Source organism: Staurois parvus, unplaced genomic scaffold (assembly GCF_062004578.1).
Source record: "Staurois parvus isolate SC_StPar_1 unplaced genomic scaffold, SC_StPar_1.0 ptg001328l, whole genome shotgun sequence".
Classification (NCBI taxonomy): Eukaryota; Metazoa; Chordata; class Amphibia; order Anura; family Ranidae; genus Staurois; species Staurois parvus.
Window position 1 is genome coordinate 4,108,661 of NW_028319124.1, and position 20,782 is coordinate 4,129,442.

Consider the following 20,782-nt stretch of genomic DNA (forward strand, 5'->3'; position numbering starts at 1 on the left):
AAAATCATTCAATCCCCTATCACAGTCAGTGTTGATGGGGGAATCCCTCCCATAGTGCGAATGTGTTCTGCCAGCAGGAAGCATTCCTATAGGCGCCAGCAGTGGTCACAGGCAAAAAAATTCAACAGGCTGGTTGTACTGAAGTCAATCAATGGATCAATTTCAGTACAACCAGCCTACCGCCCATAGATGGATTGAATTTTCTACGGTCCCTGTTGAACCAGCCAGGATTCGATCCATCTTTGACAGTCATAAGTGCAGCTCCCAACCAGTGCTCCACTGTTCCCCAGGGAATGGTTAATTTATCGTCTACATGAAACACTGGGAAATATAACCATCTGTATCTGAAGAAAACAAAAAAAATAAAAAGAGGAAGCCTGAAGCTGTGAGGCTGGGTGTGTGACATGGGTAGGAAATCCTGTGATAGATTATCACTGGACAGATAAGCAGCGGGCCCCAGAACTGACAGTTTACATGCAACAGCTGATGACAAAAGGCTGTGGGGCAACAGTGCATGTAGCGTACAATGTTCTGAGAGTGTGTATGGTTGAAACATTTAAACAATAAATATGGTGGATTGAGATTTGATACATCTCTATGCTGTTCATTTGTAAGAACAGAAATAATCTCAGCTCTATTGGTGAGGTAAGGCTGTGCTTTGAAAGTCATGGCTTTTTGTGTTCTAAGCATATCATAAATTCAGAGGAGTCAGCTGTCTAGCATAGCCCCCTTCATCTGTGCATAGTCCTCTCCTCTTCTGGGAGTGTCCAATTACTCAGTCTATGCTGGCCCAGCTCCTCTGGCCCTCTTTTCACCTCCTCATGTATCCTATTCAGGAAGCTGAATACCATAGAGCGACACTTGGCAGCTGCGAGTCTACTGACATTTCATCAAAGATGGCAGCACCCAGCAGCAGTCTCAGGGCTTCTGGATGGCTACACAATGAAGGCTTTTGCAGCTTAAAAAAAAAAAAAAAAAAAAAAAAAAAAAACACATTTCTCCACCTCCCCCAATCAGAGATAGCCTTGTATTAACAAAAAAAAATTTAAAAAATGAATGCCAGCGATGCCAAACAGGCAACACCCTGCATTCGCTATGCAGGACATCTGATTGCCATAGGACCTGGATAACCGTGGTGATTACTGCAGTAGCGTCTATCACTACAATGGTTATCTGCTTCAACAGCTGCCCCACAGTTATACAATAAGTATACTTCCATTGATCCAGGCACGACCAATGTGACTATGAAATAAAAAACATATCTGGGTTCAGCTTTAAGTCTGTAATAAAAAATTATGAGAAAACTGAATAAATCAATAAAGCAGCCAACTCAGCATTGCAGGCAACAATACATGAAATATAAATGACATAAGAGTACGGCGCTCAAGATATCTATAACATATGAAAATAAAAGTCCAATTCGTATATAATAAGAATGTAATAAGCCCCTGTTCACAGGGAAATCTGTAACGTCATATATGCTTCAATCTGGTCAAGGAAATATAGTGGATCCACCGTCACCAACACCAAAAATCTATGCCTCTTACCAGAAGAAGTTGACCCACAATTACGAACAGGTCAAAATGCGCAATGCGAATTTCTAAGGAAATGGGGTAAACCAGGATATATGTTAACTTGAAAGAAGCAAGGATGGACCCCTGTTGTGCAAGGATAAGCACAACGTGTAGGGAGGAGCCAGAACGTGTGATGTCAGCACGTACCGGAACATGGTGGCCATCTTTATGGTTTGAAACATACCATCCATTGTTATGGTGACATGCTGTTTTTTTTACTTTTTGATGTATGTTTTATACTACGTTTTAAGGCAATAAATCTTTTTGGAAATACTACACTATGAAGTTTTTTTCTGCCTTTGGAATTGAATTGTCCTCTGTGAGGGGAATTCATGTTTTACAGGTTTAATTCTTTCATCTACTTTTGAAGTTCAAGTTTTGGGCAGCTATCAATATTCTGAACACGGTTTGCTGTTGGAATTTGGTCTACAAGTGCTTATCCTTGCACAACGGGGGTCCATCCTTGCTTCTTTCATGTTAACATATATCCTGGTTTACGCCATTTCCTTGGGAATTCACATTGCGCATTTGACCTGTTCGTAATTGGGGGTCAACTTCTTCTGGTAAGAAGCAGAGTTTTTTGGTGTTGGTGACGGTGGATCTCCTATATTTCCTTGACCAGATTGAAGCATATATGACGTTACAGATGTCCCTGTGAAGAGGGGCTTATTACATTCTTATTATATACTAATTGGACTTTTATTTTCATATGTTATAGATATCTTGAGCGCCGTACTCTTATGTCACTTATATTTACTGTAATATCATGTTGTCCTGCCATGAAGGTCCTTGTTCAGACTCTTCCTTAGTAGAGTATCAAAAACTCGGTCACCATCTTCCAGGTATGCTATCACATTGTCACAATGTCCTATGGACTTCCTTTGGAAGGAGGTTCACTGAGAAACGCCATGCAGCCATCCCCAGAATCCATTCTTATTATATACTAATTGGACTTTTATTTTCATATGTTATAGATATCTTGAGCGCCATACTCTTATGTCATTTATATTTACTGTAATATCATGTTGTCCTGCCATGAAGGTCCTTGTTCAGACTCTTCCTCTTCCTTTTTTATAGTATCAAAAACTCAGTCACCATCTCCCAGGTATGCTATCGCATTGTCACAATGTCCTATGGACTTCCTTTGGAAGGATGGTCACCTGAGAAACGCCATGCAGCCATCCCCAGAATCCATGCTTGTAGAGAGTAAGGCCTGGTTCACACCTATATATTTTTTTTATGCTTTTTGCAGATGCACTACAGTCCATTTAACATGGTTTCCTTCAGGACGCGTTTACATCTGTGCTTTTTTCGACTGCTGCGTTTTTAGAAAGGATCAGGGACTTTTTTTAAACGCAAAACTGTGCTTTTTGGTTCAACAGACTTCAATGGAGAAGCTGCAGAAAAGCACGTAGTGTGTTTTTGACATTTTCTGTTTTTGATCTGCCCCCCCCCCCCCCAAAAAAAATGTTTAAAAAAAAACAATGCATGAATAACATAAAAAATGAGTGTGCAAAAATCGCAAAACAGCCCGCAAAAAAGTGATGCAGAAATGGGTCAAAAGCAAACTACACAGGTGTGAACCAGGCCTAAGAGGCTGCAGGAAATGAGTTGTTTGCCATACACCCTGCTAGGGTTTTACACTGGCTATGGCCATCCTGTAAAAAGCTTGATGAGCACTGAATTCTGACATTTTTCTGGTGGTCTGATCTACATAATATTATTATACAGGATTTATATAGCGCCAACAGTTTGCTCAGCGCTTTACAATATAACAAGAGACAATACAGCAACAATACAGTTCAATTCAAGAGGGATAGGAGGGCCTGATCCTTGGAGCTTACAATCTAGGATATATATAGTTCATATATGCCGGTGATTATGAACTGCTTTAATCTAGCTCTTTAAATGCAGAACTTGTACAGCGGTTATTACTCAGCAGAACTAGACTTGGTTTGCATTGTAATTGTACTTTTTGCATTTGCTTGCTGTTGTGAAATGCTCATTGTCCGGGACACAAATACTCCATTATCAGTGAGACTAGCAGTGATCATTGTCCTCAATCCTTAAAGCAGTATTAAACCAAAGCAAACATTTACTATAGTGCAGCTTCCCAATTCTAAAGCAGCCTATAGATTATGCTATTTTCTTCCCTTGCGTCATGGGTGGAAGAAAAGAATTTCAGAAAATTGCTCAATTCCCCATCAACAGTTAGTGTTCATGGGGGAATAACTTCTGCAGCACTATTGTGTTTTGTTGGGGGGGGAGCCTTCCCTGCCGGCAGAACACAATGATCACTGCTAGTGGCTATAGTGGCATAAAAAAAAAAAAAATTCAGACAGGCTAATTTTACTGAAGTAAATCGATGGATCAGCGTCAGTACAACCAGCCTGTCCATAGCTAAATCGAATCCCTGCTGAACCGTCCGAGATTCGATCCACCTATGGCTAGCTTTAGAAGTGATGGCTGTCTTAGTCTTCTTTTTTAGGCTTTCTTCTATTTTCATCTGGTGATCCAGCCAGTAAGTCTGTTGCTTTACAAAAACACAAGCTGTCCAGCAGAATGAATCAATCTGAATGGATGAGACATTACATTTACCACTGGCAGGGGTGATAAAAATGATCAGCTTTTTTTTATGCAAAACCTTCATCCCAAATTATGTGACAAATTATAAAGCGTGAGCTTGACCTCAATTTGTTATTGTATTCAAATCTGCGAATACATTTAATACTTCCCTCCCCCCAGACTGACAGTATTGCTTTCTATTGTGCCTCCTGTGCTCATTCCTGTCTCACTATACAAAAGATGTGTTACTGGCCAGATCACCAGGTGAAAACAGAGGGGGAAAAAGCCAAAGAAAATAAAAACGAATGCAGCCACCACATCTAATGATTGGTAAGCTGCAATACAATACATTTTTGGTTTTGAGTTTAATACCGCTTTAATAGTTTTCAGACTGAGAAATGCCTCTGCGGTGACACGTTCGGTCTCATTGTATGGTGCACCGCCTCTAACCATTGTGTTGATAAATCTGAACAGAATCTCAAAGCAAGTGGACCAAAAGCACAAAGCAGCTAACTTTTCCTGTATGCTGTACTCATTCTAACTGTTGGTGGATGTCACTACAGTGGCCATAATCTCATACTGTGATGGCAATGAAGGGACAGAGGCTCTTATATTATTTGACAAGAGTCCTCCTTTATGTAATGAATGCAGGACGCCATTGTAAGCCCTGGCAGACTGAAACGGCTACTAGTGTTACGGCTGCCACACCCTGGAGGACACGGCACTATTTCATTACCTGGGAATAGTAGCACAGAACAAACTCCCATCATGGCCACATCTGCACTAGCGTGCTACTTGTCATCCTCAACACTATGCTGCTTTGATCTACCTTTTTTCACATTGTTCTTTTATTACCTCTTCCTCTCTTGAGAATGAATGAACTTTGAGTTTTAGATCTTCTAAATACATTCCATCTTTTCCATTTGTTGAAAAAAATAAACATGTTATACTTACCTGCTCTGTGCAATTGTTTTGCACAGAGCGGCCCCAAACCTCCTCTTCTGGAGTCACCCGCCAGAAATCCTGACTCTTCCTCTTCTCCGAGTGCCCCCATGGCAAGTTGCTTACTATGGGGGTACTGGTGTGGGATTGGTCCCAAGCTGGGCTCAATGGACACACAAAGCGTGGCTCAGCCCTGTGCCCCACTCCCTTCTGACAGGATTTGATTGACAGCAGCAGGAGACAATGGATCCCACTGCTGCCTGTAAGGAGAGAGGGGAGACGAGCTACTGCAGATGGGCACAGTGCTGAATCAAGCTCATGTAAGTGTTTAAGAGGGGCTGTGGGGAGAAGCTTTTGAAAGTTATTCTACTTTAATGCAAAAAATGTGCATATATATATATATATATATATATATATATATATATATATATATACACATACATATATACATATACACACAGTGGGGATCGAAGGTTTGGGTACCCCAGCTAAAAATTTGTATTAATGTGCATAAAGAAGCCAAGGAAAGATGGAAAAATCTCCAAAAGGCATCAAATTACAGATTAGACATTCTTATAATATGTCAACAAAAGTTAGATTTTATTTCCATCATTTACACTTTCAAAATAACAGAAAACAAAAAAATGGCGTCTGCAAAAGTTTGGGCACCCTGCAGAATTTATAGCATGCACTGCCCCCTTTGCAAAGCTAAGACCTGCCAGTGTCATGGATTGTTCTCAATCATCGTCTGGGAAGACCAGGTGATGTCAATCTCAAAGGTTTTAAATGCCCAGACTCATCTGACCTTGCCCCAACAATCAGCACCATAGGTTCTTCTAAGCAGTTGTCTAGAAAACTGAAACTGAAAATAGTTGACGCTCACAAAGCTGGAGAAGGCTATAAGAAGATAGCAAAGCGCTTTCAGATGTCAATATCCTCTGTTCGGAATGTAATTAAGAAATGGCAGTCATCACGAACAGTGGAAGTTAAAGCAAGATCTGGAAGACCAAGTAAAATATCAGACAGAACAGCTCGCAGGATTGTGAGAAAAACAATTCAAAACCCACGTTTGACTGCACGATCCCTCCAGAAAGATCTGGCAGACACTGGAGTTGTGGTACACTATTCCACTATAAAGAAATACTTGTACAAATATGGTCTTCATGGAAGAGTCATCAGAAGAAAACCTCTTCTACGTCCTCCTCACCACAAAAATCATCGTTTGAACTTTGCAAATGAACATATAGACAAGCCTGATGCATTTTGGAAACAAGTTCTGTGGACCGATGAGGTTAAAATTGAACTTTTTGGCCGGAATGAGCAAAGGTACGTTTGGAGAAGAAGGGGCACAGAATTTAATGAAAAGAACCTCTGTCCAACTGTTAAGCATGGGGTTGGATCAATCATGCTTTGGGTATGTGTTGCAGCCAGTGGCACAGGGAACATCTCACGAGTAGAAGCAAAAATGGATTCAATAAAATTTCAGCAAATTTTGGATGGTAACTTGATGCCATCTGTGAAAAAGCTGAAGTTAAAGAGAGGATGGCTTCTACAAATGGATAATGATCCTAAACACACCGCGAAATCCACGGGGGATAACATCAAGAGGTGTAAACTGAAGGTTTTGCCATGGCCTTCACAATCTCCTGACCTCAACATAATTGAAAATCTATGGATAGACCTTAAAAGAGCAGTGCGTGACAGACAGCCCAGAAATCTCAAAGAACTGGAAGGCTTTTGTAAGGAAGAATGGGCAAAGATACCTCAAACAAGAATTGAAAGACTCTTGGCTGGCTACAAAAAGCGTTTACAAGCTGTGATACTTGCCAAAGGGGGCAGTACAAGATATTAACTCTGCATGGTGCCCAAACTTTTGCAGACGCCATTTTTTTGTTTTCTGTTATTTTGAAAGTGTAAATGATGGAAATAAAATCTAACTTTTGTTGACATATTATAAGAATGTCTAATCTGTAATTTGATGCCTTTTGGAGATTTTTCCATCTTTCCTTGGCTTCTTTATGCACATTAATACAAATTTTTAGCTGGGGTGCCCAAACTTTCGATCCCCACTGTATATATACACACACATACACACACACACACATATACATACATATATACAGTGATGGAAATAAGTATTTGATCCCCTGCTGATTTTGAATTTTTGCCCACTCACAAAGAAATGATCAGTGAAAAATCAAATGGTAGGTGTATTGTAACACTGAGAGACAGACATGTATTTCTTTTGAATTTTTTGTTGCTATTCTGTCTCTCAGTGTTACAATACACCTACCATTCAATTTTTAGACTGATCATTTCTTTGTGAGTGGGCAAACATTCAAAATCAGCAGGGGATCAAATACTTATTTCCTTCACTGTGTATGTATATTATATTATTATTATATATGCCCTTATAAACTTTTACTTTTCCATAGCTTCAGCAGAAACCCTATCTCCTTTCAGCATGCTGCAGTGAAGAACCACTGTTTTCTGTGTGGGAGCAGTGGTCTTTCTAGAGGTCCTATATGCCCCCTTCTGAGTTACAGCTAGAACTCGCCGATTGTCAGGGGGCATGAGCTTCTCTAAATGCAGAGCTATGGGTCTGCTTCATAAGGAGCTTCCACACCGTGAGCAAGGATCCTTTTCAGCACCATGCTGCCAAGGGAAAGGCTTTTCTGCTCAAGCTGCTGCTGCTTTCTAAAGATAAACTGTAGGACTGCACACGGTTTTACATGAAGATCATTTAGCTTATTTAAACTAAAATCTCAATTTGGCTTTAAATCTCCCCTTCTGTATTTTCGCTCTAGCTTTTCATTCATCTTTTTTCTCCCCCACCCCTAACCTCTATCCTTCTCTCTTTTTCCATATTTCTCATATTTTCTGGTTTTAATCCACTTCACCTCTCTGTCCTTTGCTGTTACTGTATGTACTTCATTTTTCAGTTACTGTCCATCTTCTACTATGTCTCTCTCCCTCTCTCTTTCAGTCTCTCTATTCCTCCATTATCTCTATTTATAAATTCTATCTGCCACGTGCATGTCCAAAAGTTTCTTTTCTATCATTATTTTTGGTTATCATTTCTACATTATAACGAAGTTATTTAAAACATCCTAAAAAAGAAAATGTAATGACGACGTGTTGAAATAAAATAAAATGGCAACATGCCGAAATACAGAAGCCATTCAATAATGAGCTTTCATTAATCCACTGACTGTAGACTGATTGGCTGTCAAGGTTTAGCCCCCCAGCACTGCCCTCTAAGCATGGGTGCAGGATCCCTGACCTACACTGTAAATACACATGGTAGGACAAGTGACTGTATGTACACAGTCCGGTAGAACAGCTCCAGATCCGCTTACTTCACACATGCATACAGGAGGGGCAGGAGTGGCCTCACTAATTTGGGTAAACACACACACATCCAGGAAATCGGTCTCTGTATACATAAACAGACACACAGTGACCAAATCTCATTGGTCTGGGACGATGATCTCATGACTATGGGTTCCTCCTGCTGCTGTCAACTGCCTACTGTTAAGGGAAACTGCTGATGTTTGGCAACCTGTCCCATCACTATTTTCCTGAGATAAGCGACAGAAGTGTTTACCACCAGCGATCCGATCCCTCTCCCCAGGATTCATTTGCATGAGTATCGGACCATAGTACATGTCCATTACCCTGTACACATCAATGGAACATCATGGCTGGGCACCAACATAACCAGAGCTAAATGACCTTAACTACTTACAAGACGAGTGTGTGTTTGTTGGGGGGGGGGGGGGGGAAGGAAATTAGATCTGTATGGAATGTATATATTCGCTTTATCACAGTCAAGAATAAAAATTAACATTTTTAGATCACATATGAATATTGTTTTCTTATTTTTCAGGCAGTAGGTGGAGCTCTAAGCTGCAATTCCCCTGTTGTCCTGTTTATGGTTATCTGCTTTGCAGAAAGGCCTGAATACAGAGCTCAGTAGCTCAAGCTGAAAAATTACACACACAAGTCAAAGCAGTGCTTCATCTTCCTCACTTCTGCTCCCCCTCATTAAGTCAGCTCCTTTTGACATTTCATTTGGAAACTGACATCTGCTGTGCCTTCTCTACAAAACCTATAATGCTTTGTAAATCCTGTATAGTGGGGCAACCTATATAAAGATTTCTAAAACAACATTTTTATAAAAATACAAAACATCAAAGTAAAAATGCTTATAAAAACCTAAAGCATACCTCTGGCCAGGGTCCCCTCCATTAAACATTATCACCATCCCCTTAATAAATCTCTCAGTAGTAGCCTAAAGTGGAACTTCAGGCAGAAAATGAAGTCCTGCTAGATCACTTCAGGCTCACGGATGTTAGATTCCTATAACCCGACACCAGGGACATGTAGTTCCGGGTGCCAGGCTGGTAATTTTTTCTACCTTTAGCCCTGCTGCAGGCAAGCAGCAGGGCTCACCTGTCAGCTGGAAGCATTCAGTGGCAGCACTGCCGCCAATTGCTTCCACACAGTGCCAGCCTCTCTGCGCCCCCCGGCATGTTTCCCGGGCTCTGCTTGCCTATCTGCGGGCCCAGCTCGCTGTCGACTAGAGGGGAGGGAGAAGAGCGGACAAGTCCGCTCCCCTCCCCATTTTTGTGCTGACCCGGAAGTTACATTATGTCACTTTTGGGTCCTCGTTGAAAGATTGTAATGGAATCCCCGGGAAAGAATGTAATATGGTGCGATGTGCATCACATTATATTCAGTGGAGCAGAGGGGAGACATGCTGGGTCTTTTAGACCTTGGATGTTTCAAAGAGAACCTGTCACCAAAAATCATCACATATGGGACTTTGTCCACTATGTGTTGAGAAAAAAAAGAAAAAAAAGAAAAAAAAACAAACATACTATCCACCCCCCAAAAAAATATTGAGGCCCCCACATACAAAACGTAAAAGCGCATGAAACCGTCGATTGCAATACACCTGTCACATATCGCCACGCACGCTAGAACGAGAGCAATAATTCTAACACCAGACCACCTCCATAACACTAAACTGGTGACATATAAGGCGCTTTAAAAGTGTCAACCTATAGAAAATATAGGGTACTGAAGTTTGTCGCCATCCCAACCACGGTACCACCTGCCTGGAGTATGCATGTTCTCCCTGTGCCTGCATGGGTTTCCTCCGGGTACTCCGGTTTCCTCCCACACTCCAAAGACATGCTGGTAGGTTAATAGGCTCCTGTGTAAATTGGCCCTAGTACGCGTATTTATGAATGTAAGTTAGGGACCTTAGATTGTACACCCCTTGAGGGTTAGGGACTGATGTGAATGTACAATACATATGTAAAGCGCTGCGTAAAATTGACTGCGCTATATAAGTACCTGAAATAAATAAATAAAATTTCACGACGCGCACAAATTTAAGGTTTGACATGTTGGATATCTATTTACTCGCTGCAACCTCATCTTTTATATTTTACAAAAAAATAGGGTAATTTATTGCTCTTTTGTGCCCTAAAATTAACTTACTTGTATATTTTACTAAAATTTTGCAGTAAAAGCATGTGCCATAAAAAATTGGAATTACCACTCTATTCTCTAGGGCAGGCATGTCCAAAGTCCGGCCCGCGGGCCATTTACGGCCCGGGGGTCGGTTTAATACGGCCCTCCAACAGCCCTCCCTGCTCTGTGTAATGTGGCCCTCACACGGCCCTCCCTTCTATGGCAGACAGTCTTCTGCTTGAGAGCAGAGGGCAGTGCGCATGCCTGACTGCGGCGCGTTCTCCCTGGTCTGTGTAAATGCGGCTGTCGCACGGCCCTCCCTTCTGTGGCAGACAGTCTTCTGCTTGAGAGCAGTGCGCATGCGCGACTGCGCCGCGCTGGGAGCGACAGAGGGCGGTGACGTCAGGGCCGGGCTTCCAGCGTGAAGTGTGTTTCTCTTCCCCTCCCGGCTGCCGAGCAGAGACTTCAGCTCCAGCTACCTTTTTCACCCTTCACATTAGTGCAGGTAAGTTTTTTTTAAATTTATTTTCAATACATTGTGAAAACTCAGCTGTCAGTTGATCTTAATGTTATGAAATGAAAAGTATGTCGTTTGCAATTAACTTGGCATAAAATAATTTATTTGCATTTAATTGTAATGGTTCAAAGAATGTTCGGAAAAATGTTCGGCCCTCCACCATGTTCACTTCATCCAATCTGGCCCTCTTTGAAAAAAGTTTGGACACCCCTGCTCTAGGATTTCTGCTTTCAGAAAATATATAATGTTTGGGAGTTTTATGTAATTTCAAGCCTAAAATGATTTTTTAAACGTGTGCAAAAAACAAAAAACAAAAAAAAGGCTCTAGCAGCGAAAGGGATAAAGTATAAGCCCTGACCCACCCTTTCCTGATAAGCCGCCAATTGTTGTTCAGCACACTGCAAGGTCTCCCCCCCCCTGCTAGTCCCTGGTTGTGGTGCTGGAGACAGGCAGGGAGGGGAGGAGATAAACAGCGCAATGTTAAAAATATTACACGTTTAAGTCGCCAGAAAGCCTCTTTTGTTTTTAAAAGCCCCAGACATTCCTAAAATCACCTCCGATTTTAAATACGGTTTTGTTTTTTTTTTATCTGGACAAGTAGATTGTCATGAGGGACAAGTATATTGTGGCCCCGAGTTAGTCCCTGGACAGTAGTTTTTTCAAAAATTTCCACACCCCTGAGGCTGGTCCCTTTTGCAGGTATAGCTACGTAAAACAATAAAAAGAAGTGCCTATACTAGAATCTAGTAATATACTGCCTCACCCTGCTCTGCACATGCTCAGTTGCGCTCTGTTGTCTGGCACTGTGACGAACATCAGTCCTACTGGAGGTTGATCTGCTTGCAGACAAAAGATTTACTGCTGCTCAGGGGCTCTGGGCTTCAGCAAAATGGCAGCCTCCAGGTAGAAAAACCAGGAGCAATGCTGGAGGCAATTTACTGCACACACTAATTTTGGTAGCATAATTATTAATGTGGAATGTATGCTTCTCGCTAAAGAACATTATTTTTTATCAAACTGTTATGGGTAAAGGTTTTTTAACCCCAAAAAAAAAAAGATCTCAACAAAAATGCAAATCACGGTAAAAACAAATCAAAAATGCATGTGGAAAAATGCAAAACGAACTCCGAAAAGCACTGCAAAACAGACAACAAGCAAACTGCATAGGTGCAAATGGGGCCTAAAGGTATTCACAAGCCCAGCGAACCCAGCGCTGTTCTGTTGTAATATGCCACCCAACTGCTGCACACCCATTCCAGTGTCTCCATCTTCCTCTCTTTGGCATCATTGGGAGTCTCTTTCTGGCTCTTGCAGCCAGTCCCATGAGGATGCACCACAGCGCATGTGCTGTAGATTCCCCCAAAGCAACCTGGGATGCTCAGCGTGAGTGTCTCAGGAGGCTGCGGGATATATCATTCCCACCTAGGTGAGAATTTAAAGAAGCACAGTGAAAGTAACCTGAAAAAGGTATTTATCAAAAACAAAAAGAAAAAAACAAAAAATGATATGCACAGGAGGGAGTAATGGTAATGTTAAGGAATGTGACAAATATGGGTGAAAGTAAAGCTGTCACAAACATCGGGAGAGCAAAGTAATAACATGATGAAAATAGCGCAGTTTACTTTCAGTGAAAGCCACATGTCAGAATGATCGGATTCAGAGATGTAGATGCAGGCGAAAGCACAATGTATCAGCCTAGAACAATGAATAGGAGAACGCTTAAACAAGGAGTATAGTAAAAGGATATTGATATGAACCAGCCCTGTGTATTAGCAGACCCCATAACATTACATAACAGGTCCAGTAAACTAATCCGGCATTTATTATACTGACGTCACCTCCCAAAATAACTGAACAGGCAACTGAACAGGAGTTTAAGCATCATATAATTAAACAACAATGACTTCTAGGTTTGTATACTAAACAAAACCACTTGTGATTCTGTTATTAGGAAGCTGCAAATACTTTGCCTTCACACTCTCTAGAATGCTGCTGCCCCTTCCTGTACTCAGCATGGGATACCACAGCCAAAATCGTGGACTAACATTGCAGTCAATGGTGACAGCCCTGGATGGAGAATGAGTATTACAGCAAAAGCAGTATTTTCATTTTTCCCAGCCATTCTCCAGGATACTATTAATCTCTCTCCCACCCTTCTCTAACTGATCACTGACCTGAACACGCCTATACCTCCCTCCCACCCCCCTCTAACTGATCACTGACCTGAACACACCTCTACCTCCCTCCCACCCCCCTCTAACTGATCACTGACCTGAACACACCTCTACCTTCCTCCCACCCCCCTCTAACTGATCACTGACCTGAACACACCTCTACCTTCCTCCCACCCCCCTCTCACTGATCACTGACCTGAACAAACCTCTACTTCCCTCCCACCCCCCTCTAACTGATCACGGACCTAAACCTCCCTCCCACCCCCTCTGATTACTGACCTGAACACACCTATACCTCCCTCCCACCCCCCCTCTGATTACTGACCTGAACACACCTCTACCTTCCTCCCACCCCCCTCTGATTACTGACCTGGACATACCTCTACCTTCCTCCCACCCCCTCTAACTGATCACTGACCTGAACACACCTATAGTGGATATAAAACGTCTACACACCCATTAAAATCGAATGTTTAAGGTGACTTTACACAGTTAACGCTACCAGCGTTATTAAACCGCCCAGTGTGCCTGGAGCCTAAAGCTGAAACCCAGGCAACTTTCATTTAAATATATTCCTTAAGGTGATACTAAAGCAGGGCTTGACAAATTTTCTTTGAATCTAGGAGCCAGCTAAAAAAAGTTAGGAGCCAGTTTTTTTTTTCTAGCGTAGTGTGGATTGTTAGCTCCTGGGGCAAGGCAACTTTTGGGCAACAAGCTTCAAGTGATTTGCCACGCAACAATCACAGCAAAACCGCACCACATTTAGGTGCCACTGAAAATAATGGCACCTGAAGCTGCATTTTGCGATCACAGCAATTCTGTTGCGATTCCAAAATGCCCAGGTGTGAATGGAGCTGCCCTGGTTCACACATATGAGGTTCTGGATGCGTTTTCAAACTCTCAGATTCGCATGACAGACGAGGTATTATGTGTTCCTATTGAAGTGATTTACATAGATGCGATCCATACACATTGTGTTTTGAGTGCCATTATAAAAAGGAGCTTGTAGCAGTGCATTCCAGACTCACAAGTGATCGCGCAAAAACGTCCCACATTTTCAGGTGCTATTGAAATGAATATGTGAAACAGCGTGTTTTCAAATCACAGGCTGAATCGCGGGGATTCCACCCAATATTTAAAATGCCTGTATGTGAATGGGGCCATAGAGTAGTGTTCACATAGGACTGCTATTGACAGGAGTTTTGCACTGAAGTCTGTGGGACGTGATTTTGCATTGAAGTCTATGGGAGGCAGTGCCCCACAGCAAAGCCTTTTCTCTCTCAGGTTCCCCCGCTGGTGCTTCTGACTGCTCTCCCCAAGCAGTGCCCCCACAGCAAGCCACTTGCTATGGGGGCACTGGTGCGTGCTCACTCCCCAGCCCTGCTCTCTGTGTCTCTCCTCATAGCTGTGATAGACAGTAGCGGGAGCCAATGACTCCCGATGCTGTGTCTCAGCCAATAAGGAGAGAGAGACCCTAGAGAACCAGGGATCCTGTGCACATCGCTGGACTGAGATCGGGCTCAGGTATTAAGGGGGCTCCTGCACACTGAAGATTTTTTGCATAGAAAGTATTTAGGTGAAAAACCTTCAGCCTTTACAACCACTTTAATAGCTACAAAGGTTATAAGAAACGGTTTACACCAATGTGGTGTGGGAAAGGCTGCGAACCATACGCATTTCCCCCACTGCAATTGCACTGCCTTTGCGATCTGCCGCGGGTGTCAATACAAAGTTAATGACACCCCAAATGCAGGTCGTTTGTCTGCATTGAATCACATTGAACAAAAACGACTATGCAATCCAGTGGCAGTGCTGCTTTAAAAAGTTCTACAGGTTAGCAGTGTAAAGTTACAGAAGAGGTCTAGTGCTAGAATTATTTCTCTTGCTCTGATGTTCGTGGCGATACCTCACATGTGTGGTTTGAACACCATTTACATATGTGGGTATGGCCTACATATGCGTTCACCACTACGTGCGAGCACGGGGGACGGGGGCACTTTAAACTTTTTAAAAAAAATGTATTTAATGTTTTTTTTTTATTTTTGCACTGTTTTTTTTAAAAAAAAAAAATTGTAATCACTCTTATTCTTATCACAAGAAATGCATGCATCCACTGTGATAGAAATAATTAGTGACAGGTCCTCTTTATGGAGAGATATTGGGTCAATAAGACCCCACATCTCTCCTCTGCAATGTAATGCATTGGATCAAAAAAAGCATTTTGCATAGTGCATAGTTGTGACATCATTGCTTACTACGTGTGAAATCTGTGAATGATCACAGAGGTCATATGGTACAAGGCTATTCACAACAGTCTTGTACCATGTGACAAGCTGTGACCAATCACAGCTCACTCAGTAGTTCTTAATGGCTGCAAGAATGCAGACAGAGGGAAAGAGAAATGATTGCTTTTACATCCTATATGGGTGTAAAAGCAATCAGTGTAAAAAAATCTTCATCACCCCCCACAAGTAGTACAGTGTCACCATCATGACACTGTACTGCTAGAGTGACAGTATGTAAAAATAAATAATATAAAAAAATAAAATAAAATGTAAAAAAAGTTTAAAAATTATAATTTTTGGTTATAAACTAATTTTGCTTATTTTTTTTTTTTTATTAAAAAGATAAACGGAGTAAATTTTGGCCAAGATTTATAATGAAATATTATTTATTTGCAAAATTTTATAAGAAAAACACTTTTTTTCAAAATGTTTGGACTTTTTCAGTTACATAGCAAAAAAATAAAAATCCCAGTGGTGAATAAATACCACCAAAATAAAGCTTTATCTGTCTCAAAAAAAATGGTAAAAAATTCATATGGGTACAGTGTTGCATGACTGTGCAATTGTCATTCAAAGTGTGATAGCGCTGAAAGCTGAAAATTACCCTGGACAGAAAGGGGGTAAAAAAAATTGGCCGGAAAAGATTTCGCTCCGATCCTCCAAGGGCATAGAGATGTGTGGCAGCCATCTTTTCTTCTCTCATCTCTATGCCCAACGCCGGGATCAATGGTTTCTCAGGTAAAACTGAACTACCGTGGCGGCTGCGGGCAGGCGACGGAGAGGGGCAAGGTTTTTTCGGCACCTGTACCGGTGCTTTTTTTCCCCATTTCAGCCGACAGCCGAAAAGGGGTGTTTTCGGCCGAAACATTTTGACAACTGGAATTTCGGTGCATCCCTATATAAAACATGTCCAATAAAAAATGTTTTAAAAATCAAAATTTCATCATACAGTCAGGTCCATAAATATTGGGACATCGACACAATTCTAACATTTTTGGCTCTATAAACCGCCACAATGGATTTAAAATGAAACGAACAAGATCTGCTTTAACTGCAGACTGTCAGCTTTAATTTGAGGTTATTTACATCCAAATCAGGTGAACGGTGTAGGAATTACAACAGTTTGCATATGTGCCTCCCACTTGTTAAGGGACCAAAAGTAATGGGACAATTGGCTTCTCAGCTGTTCCATGGCCAGGTGTGAGTTATTCCCTCATTATCCCAATTACAATGAGCAGATAAAAGGTCCAGAGTTCATTTCAAGTGTGCTATTTGCATTTGGAATCTGTTGCTGTCAACTCTCAAGATGAGATCCAAAGAGCTGTCACTATCAGTGAAGCAAGCCATCATTAGGCTGAAAAAACAAAACAAACCCATCAGAGAGATAGCAAAAACATTAGGCGTGGCCAAAACAACTGTTTGGAACATTCTTAAAAAGAAGGAACGCACCGGTGAGCTCAGCAACACCAAAAGACCCGGAAGACCACGGAAAACAATTGTGCTGGATGAGCGAAGAATTCTTTCCCTGGTGAAGAAAACACCCTTCACAACAGTTGGCCAGATCAAGAACACTCTCCAGGAGGTAGGTGTATGTGTGTCAAAGTCAACAATCAAGAGAAGACTTCACCAGAGTGAATACAGAGGGTTCACCACAAGATGTAAACCATTGGTGAGCCTCAAAAACAGGAAGGCCAGATTAGAGTTTGCCAAACGACATCTAAAAAAGCCTTCACAGTTCTGGAACAACATCCTATGGACAGATGAGACCAAGATCAACTTGTACCAGAGTGATGGGAAGAGAGAGTATGGAGAAGGAAAGGAACTGCTCATGATCCTAAGCATACCACCTCATCAGTGAAGCATGGTGGTGGTAGTGTCATGGCGTGGGCATGTATGGCTGCCAATGGAACTGGTTCTCTTGTATTTATTGATGATGTGACTGCTGACAAAAGCAGCAGGATGAATTCTGAAGTGTTTCGGGCAATATTATCTGCTCATATTCAGCCAAATGCTTCACAACTCATTGGACGCCGCTTCACAGTGCAGATGGACAATGACCCAAAGCAGACTGCAAAAGCAACCAAAGAGTTTTTTAAGGCAAAGAAGTGGAATGTTATGCAATGCCCAAGTCAATCACCTGACCTGAATCCGATTGAGCATGCATTTCACTTGCTGAAGACAAAACTGAAGGGAAAATGCCCCAAGAACAAGCAGGAACTGAAGACAGTTGCAGTAGAGGCCTGGCAGAGCATCACCAGGGATGAAACCCAGCGTCTGGTCATGTCTATGCGTTCCGGACTTCAGGCTGTAATTGACTGCAAAGGATTTGCAACCAAGTATTAAAAAGTGAAAGTTTGAATTATGATTATTATTCTGTCCCATTACTTTTGGTCCCTTAACAAGTGGGAGGCACATATGCAAACTGTTGTAATTCCTACACCGTTCACCTGATTTGGATGTAAATACCCTCAAATTAAAGCTGACAGTCTGCAGTTAAAGCACATCTTGTTCGTTTCATTTCAAATCCATTGTGGTGGTGTATAGAGCCAAAAATTGTTAGAATTGTGTTGATGTCCCAATATTTATGGACCTGACTGTAAATTTAGGCCAAAATGTATTCTGCTCCATGTCTTTGCGAAAACAAAATCCCAATACGTGTAAATTAATTGGTTTACATGAAAGTTGTAGCATCTACAAATGGCGGTATAGATACTGGAATTTATAGATACTGGAAATGGCGGTATAGATACTGGCAGGAAGCGCCTTCAAACCAACTGCAAGCAAAAACTTCATTTTCTGCACCAAAGCAAATTGCATTTTCAGCCTACATGATGTGATTCCTGGGTGAGTTCCCAACCCACGTAAAGCAGTTTTCACATTGATCCGTTTTTCTTCCGCTTTTGCGTTAAAAAAAGCGGAAGAAAAAAACGTGTGACCATATGGAACTCTTCACACTGATTAGTTGTGAGTCCGGTGCGTTTTTTTTTTTAAAGTCCTGCTTGCTGCATTTTTGGTGTAGGCTTGCTGCGGTAACAAAAAAAAAAAAAAAATGCATCAAAAGCACACCACCCATTGAGATCAACACACCTGTGTTGCATTTTTGGTGCAGTTTTTGAGCCGCATCTCCACTAACACTGTAAAAATGCATAATCTTTTGCCACGGATCAGTGTTAAAGTAGCCTAATACATGGTGCATAAAAAGCTGAAATAACGCTGAAAAACTGCATGTGAACGGGAAGTGCTTTGTTTTTATCTTTTTGGGCTGCCATTTTCCTGTTTGATTGCAAAACATTTGAAACACAGGTGTTTTATGAATGTTTTTGAAGCTCCGGGAACACCTGTCCAAATTAGCACTTCCGCCTGGCAGTACTCGGGTCGCCGGTTCGAATCTCAACCACGGCACCACCTGCCTGGAGTATGCATGTTCTCCCTGTGCCTGCGTGGGTTTCCTCTGGGTACTCCGGTTTCCTCCCACTCTCCAAGACATGCTGATAAGTTAATTGGCTCCTGTCTTAATTGGCCCTAGTATGTATGGATGCAGGGGCAGACTGACAACTAATGGGGCCCCCGGGCAATAGGGGATCATGGGGCCCCTGTGTCCTTGCCCAAACTCAAAAAAGCCTATGAAAAAGGTACCAGGGGCATCTCATGGGGCCCCCTACTGACCCGGGCCCTCGGGCAGTGCCCGAGCTTCCAAATGGTCAGACCACCCCTGTATGAATGTGAGTTAGGGACCTTAGATTGTACACCCCTTGAGGGTTAGGGACTGATGTGAATGTACTAAATATATATATGTGTAAAGTGCTGCGTAAATTGACGGTGCTATATAAGTACCTGAAATAAATAAAATAAATAAATTGTGTACATTGCAGTGGCCAGTGTTGTTCACACAATAGCATTAGTGCCCCTTCACATCACGTCATTTGGCAAGCTTTAGGGCTCATTTACAGTTGTTGGGGGGTTGGTAAAACCCAGCGGCTGAGCCATGTTTTTACCGCCCTTCAACCGCTCCGCTTGTTGCTGCTGAGACAGCGGCCAGGGCAATGATGCCTTGCTCTGCAGCTGCGTCAGGAATTCTATCCATGCCAAGTGCAAAGCATTCAAGTGAATGGAGCTGCACTGCAATCGTGCACGATGCATGGAGCTGTCTGGTATTTTGGGGGTTGAAGCAGGTGGTGATACAACACCTCTCCACTGCCTGTCAAATGCTCTCTGAAGAGCAACCCGAACGCAGATAGCTCTTCAGTGGGCCAAGCAAGTGTAAATAGGCCTCCTTTACGCCTGCTTTGCTGTTTGAAGCACAATCAATGTTCGGATCGCTCTTCAGGCAGCGATAGACGGGTGGTGACGAGGCGTTCTCTCACCTGTATTAACCCCCTAAATACCAGACAAAACCACCCTGGAACCATGAGCCTTGTGCAGGATTCCAGCACTTCCCTGGGTTGCGCTTGGTGGCCGTACCGTCTGCCACGATAATCCCTGCCATGGCCATGAAGCGAAGCATCGCACCCATTGCATGTGTATTGCAATGGGTATTTCTATTGTACAGCGCTGAGCAAACCCTTTGGCGCTATATAAACTCAATGTAATGTAATGTAATGTGTACACCCCCCACTACTGCCACAGTAGCAAAAGAAGTAGTTGGGGAGGGGGCAGTAAAAATGCAGCTCAGTGTGGTTTTACTGCCCCCCAATTGCAAAGGTGTCTGGAAAGTGTAATGCAAACGTGTTAAAAATGCGTCAAAAATATCAAAATGCGTCAAATACATCAAAACCGCATCATAACACAATAGGGGCATCATTGTGTTGAAATGTCAGAGTAGGTGGAAGTGAGGCCTTGCTGGGCACAGGGGGGGCAGATCTCTGCACTGCACAGGGACAATCACCCCAGCAGCACAACTCATGCAGCCATCCATCATAACAGCCCTGACTGGCCCTCTGCAGTGTGAATGTATCTAACTACTCAAAAGAGGAAAAGTCACTTCCTGTTTCCATCAATGACGTCACTGCCCACAGAATGACCTGGCACTACACCCTGACAGACCCTATACCAGGACCGACACACACCCGGATGATGCCACCGCAGGAAAGCACTTACTCTCTCCGACAACCGCCTTCAGCCCAGTCGGAGCCATGTCGTCTTATCCAACCACCAGCACCGGCGACTACAGTCCCCCGAAACTTCGGCCACTTCCGCGTGCTGACGTCACGGGAGCTCGTGACATCACGGGAGGAGCAGGAA

At 42.6% G+C, this 20,782-nt stretch overlaps 1 protein-coding gene across 1 annotated transcript in view; it reads right to left on the reverse strand.

Moving 5' to 3' along the window:
• Nucleotides 1-20,782, reverse strand: part of STXBP2 (syntaxin binding protein 2) — a 78,190-nt gene extending 57,408 nt beyond the window's left edge. The window contains exon 1 of the mRNA XM_089661285.1: nt 20,639-20,782. Coding sequence (XP_089517411.1) covers nt 20,639-20,675 — 37 coding nt within the window. The 5' untranslated portion in view covers nt 20,676-20,782. The remainder of the gene's footprint in view (nt 1-20,638) is intronic.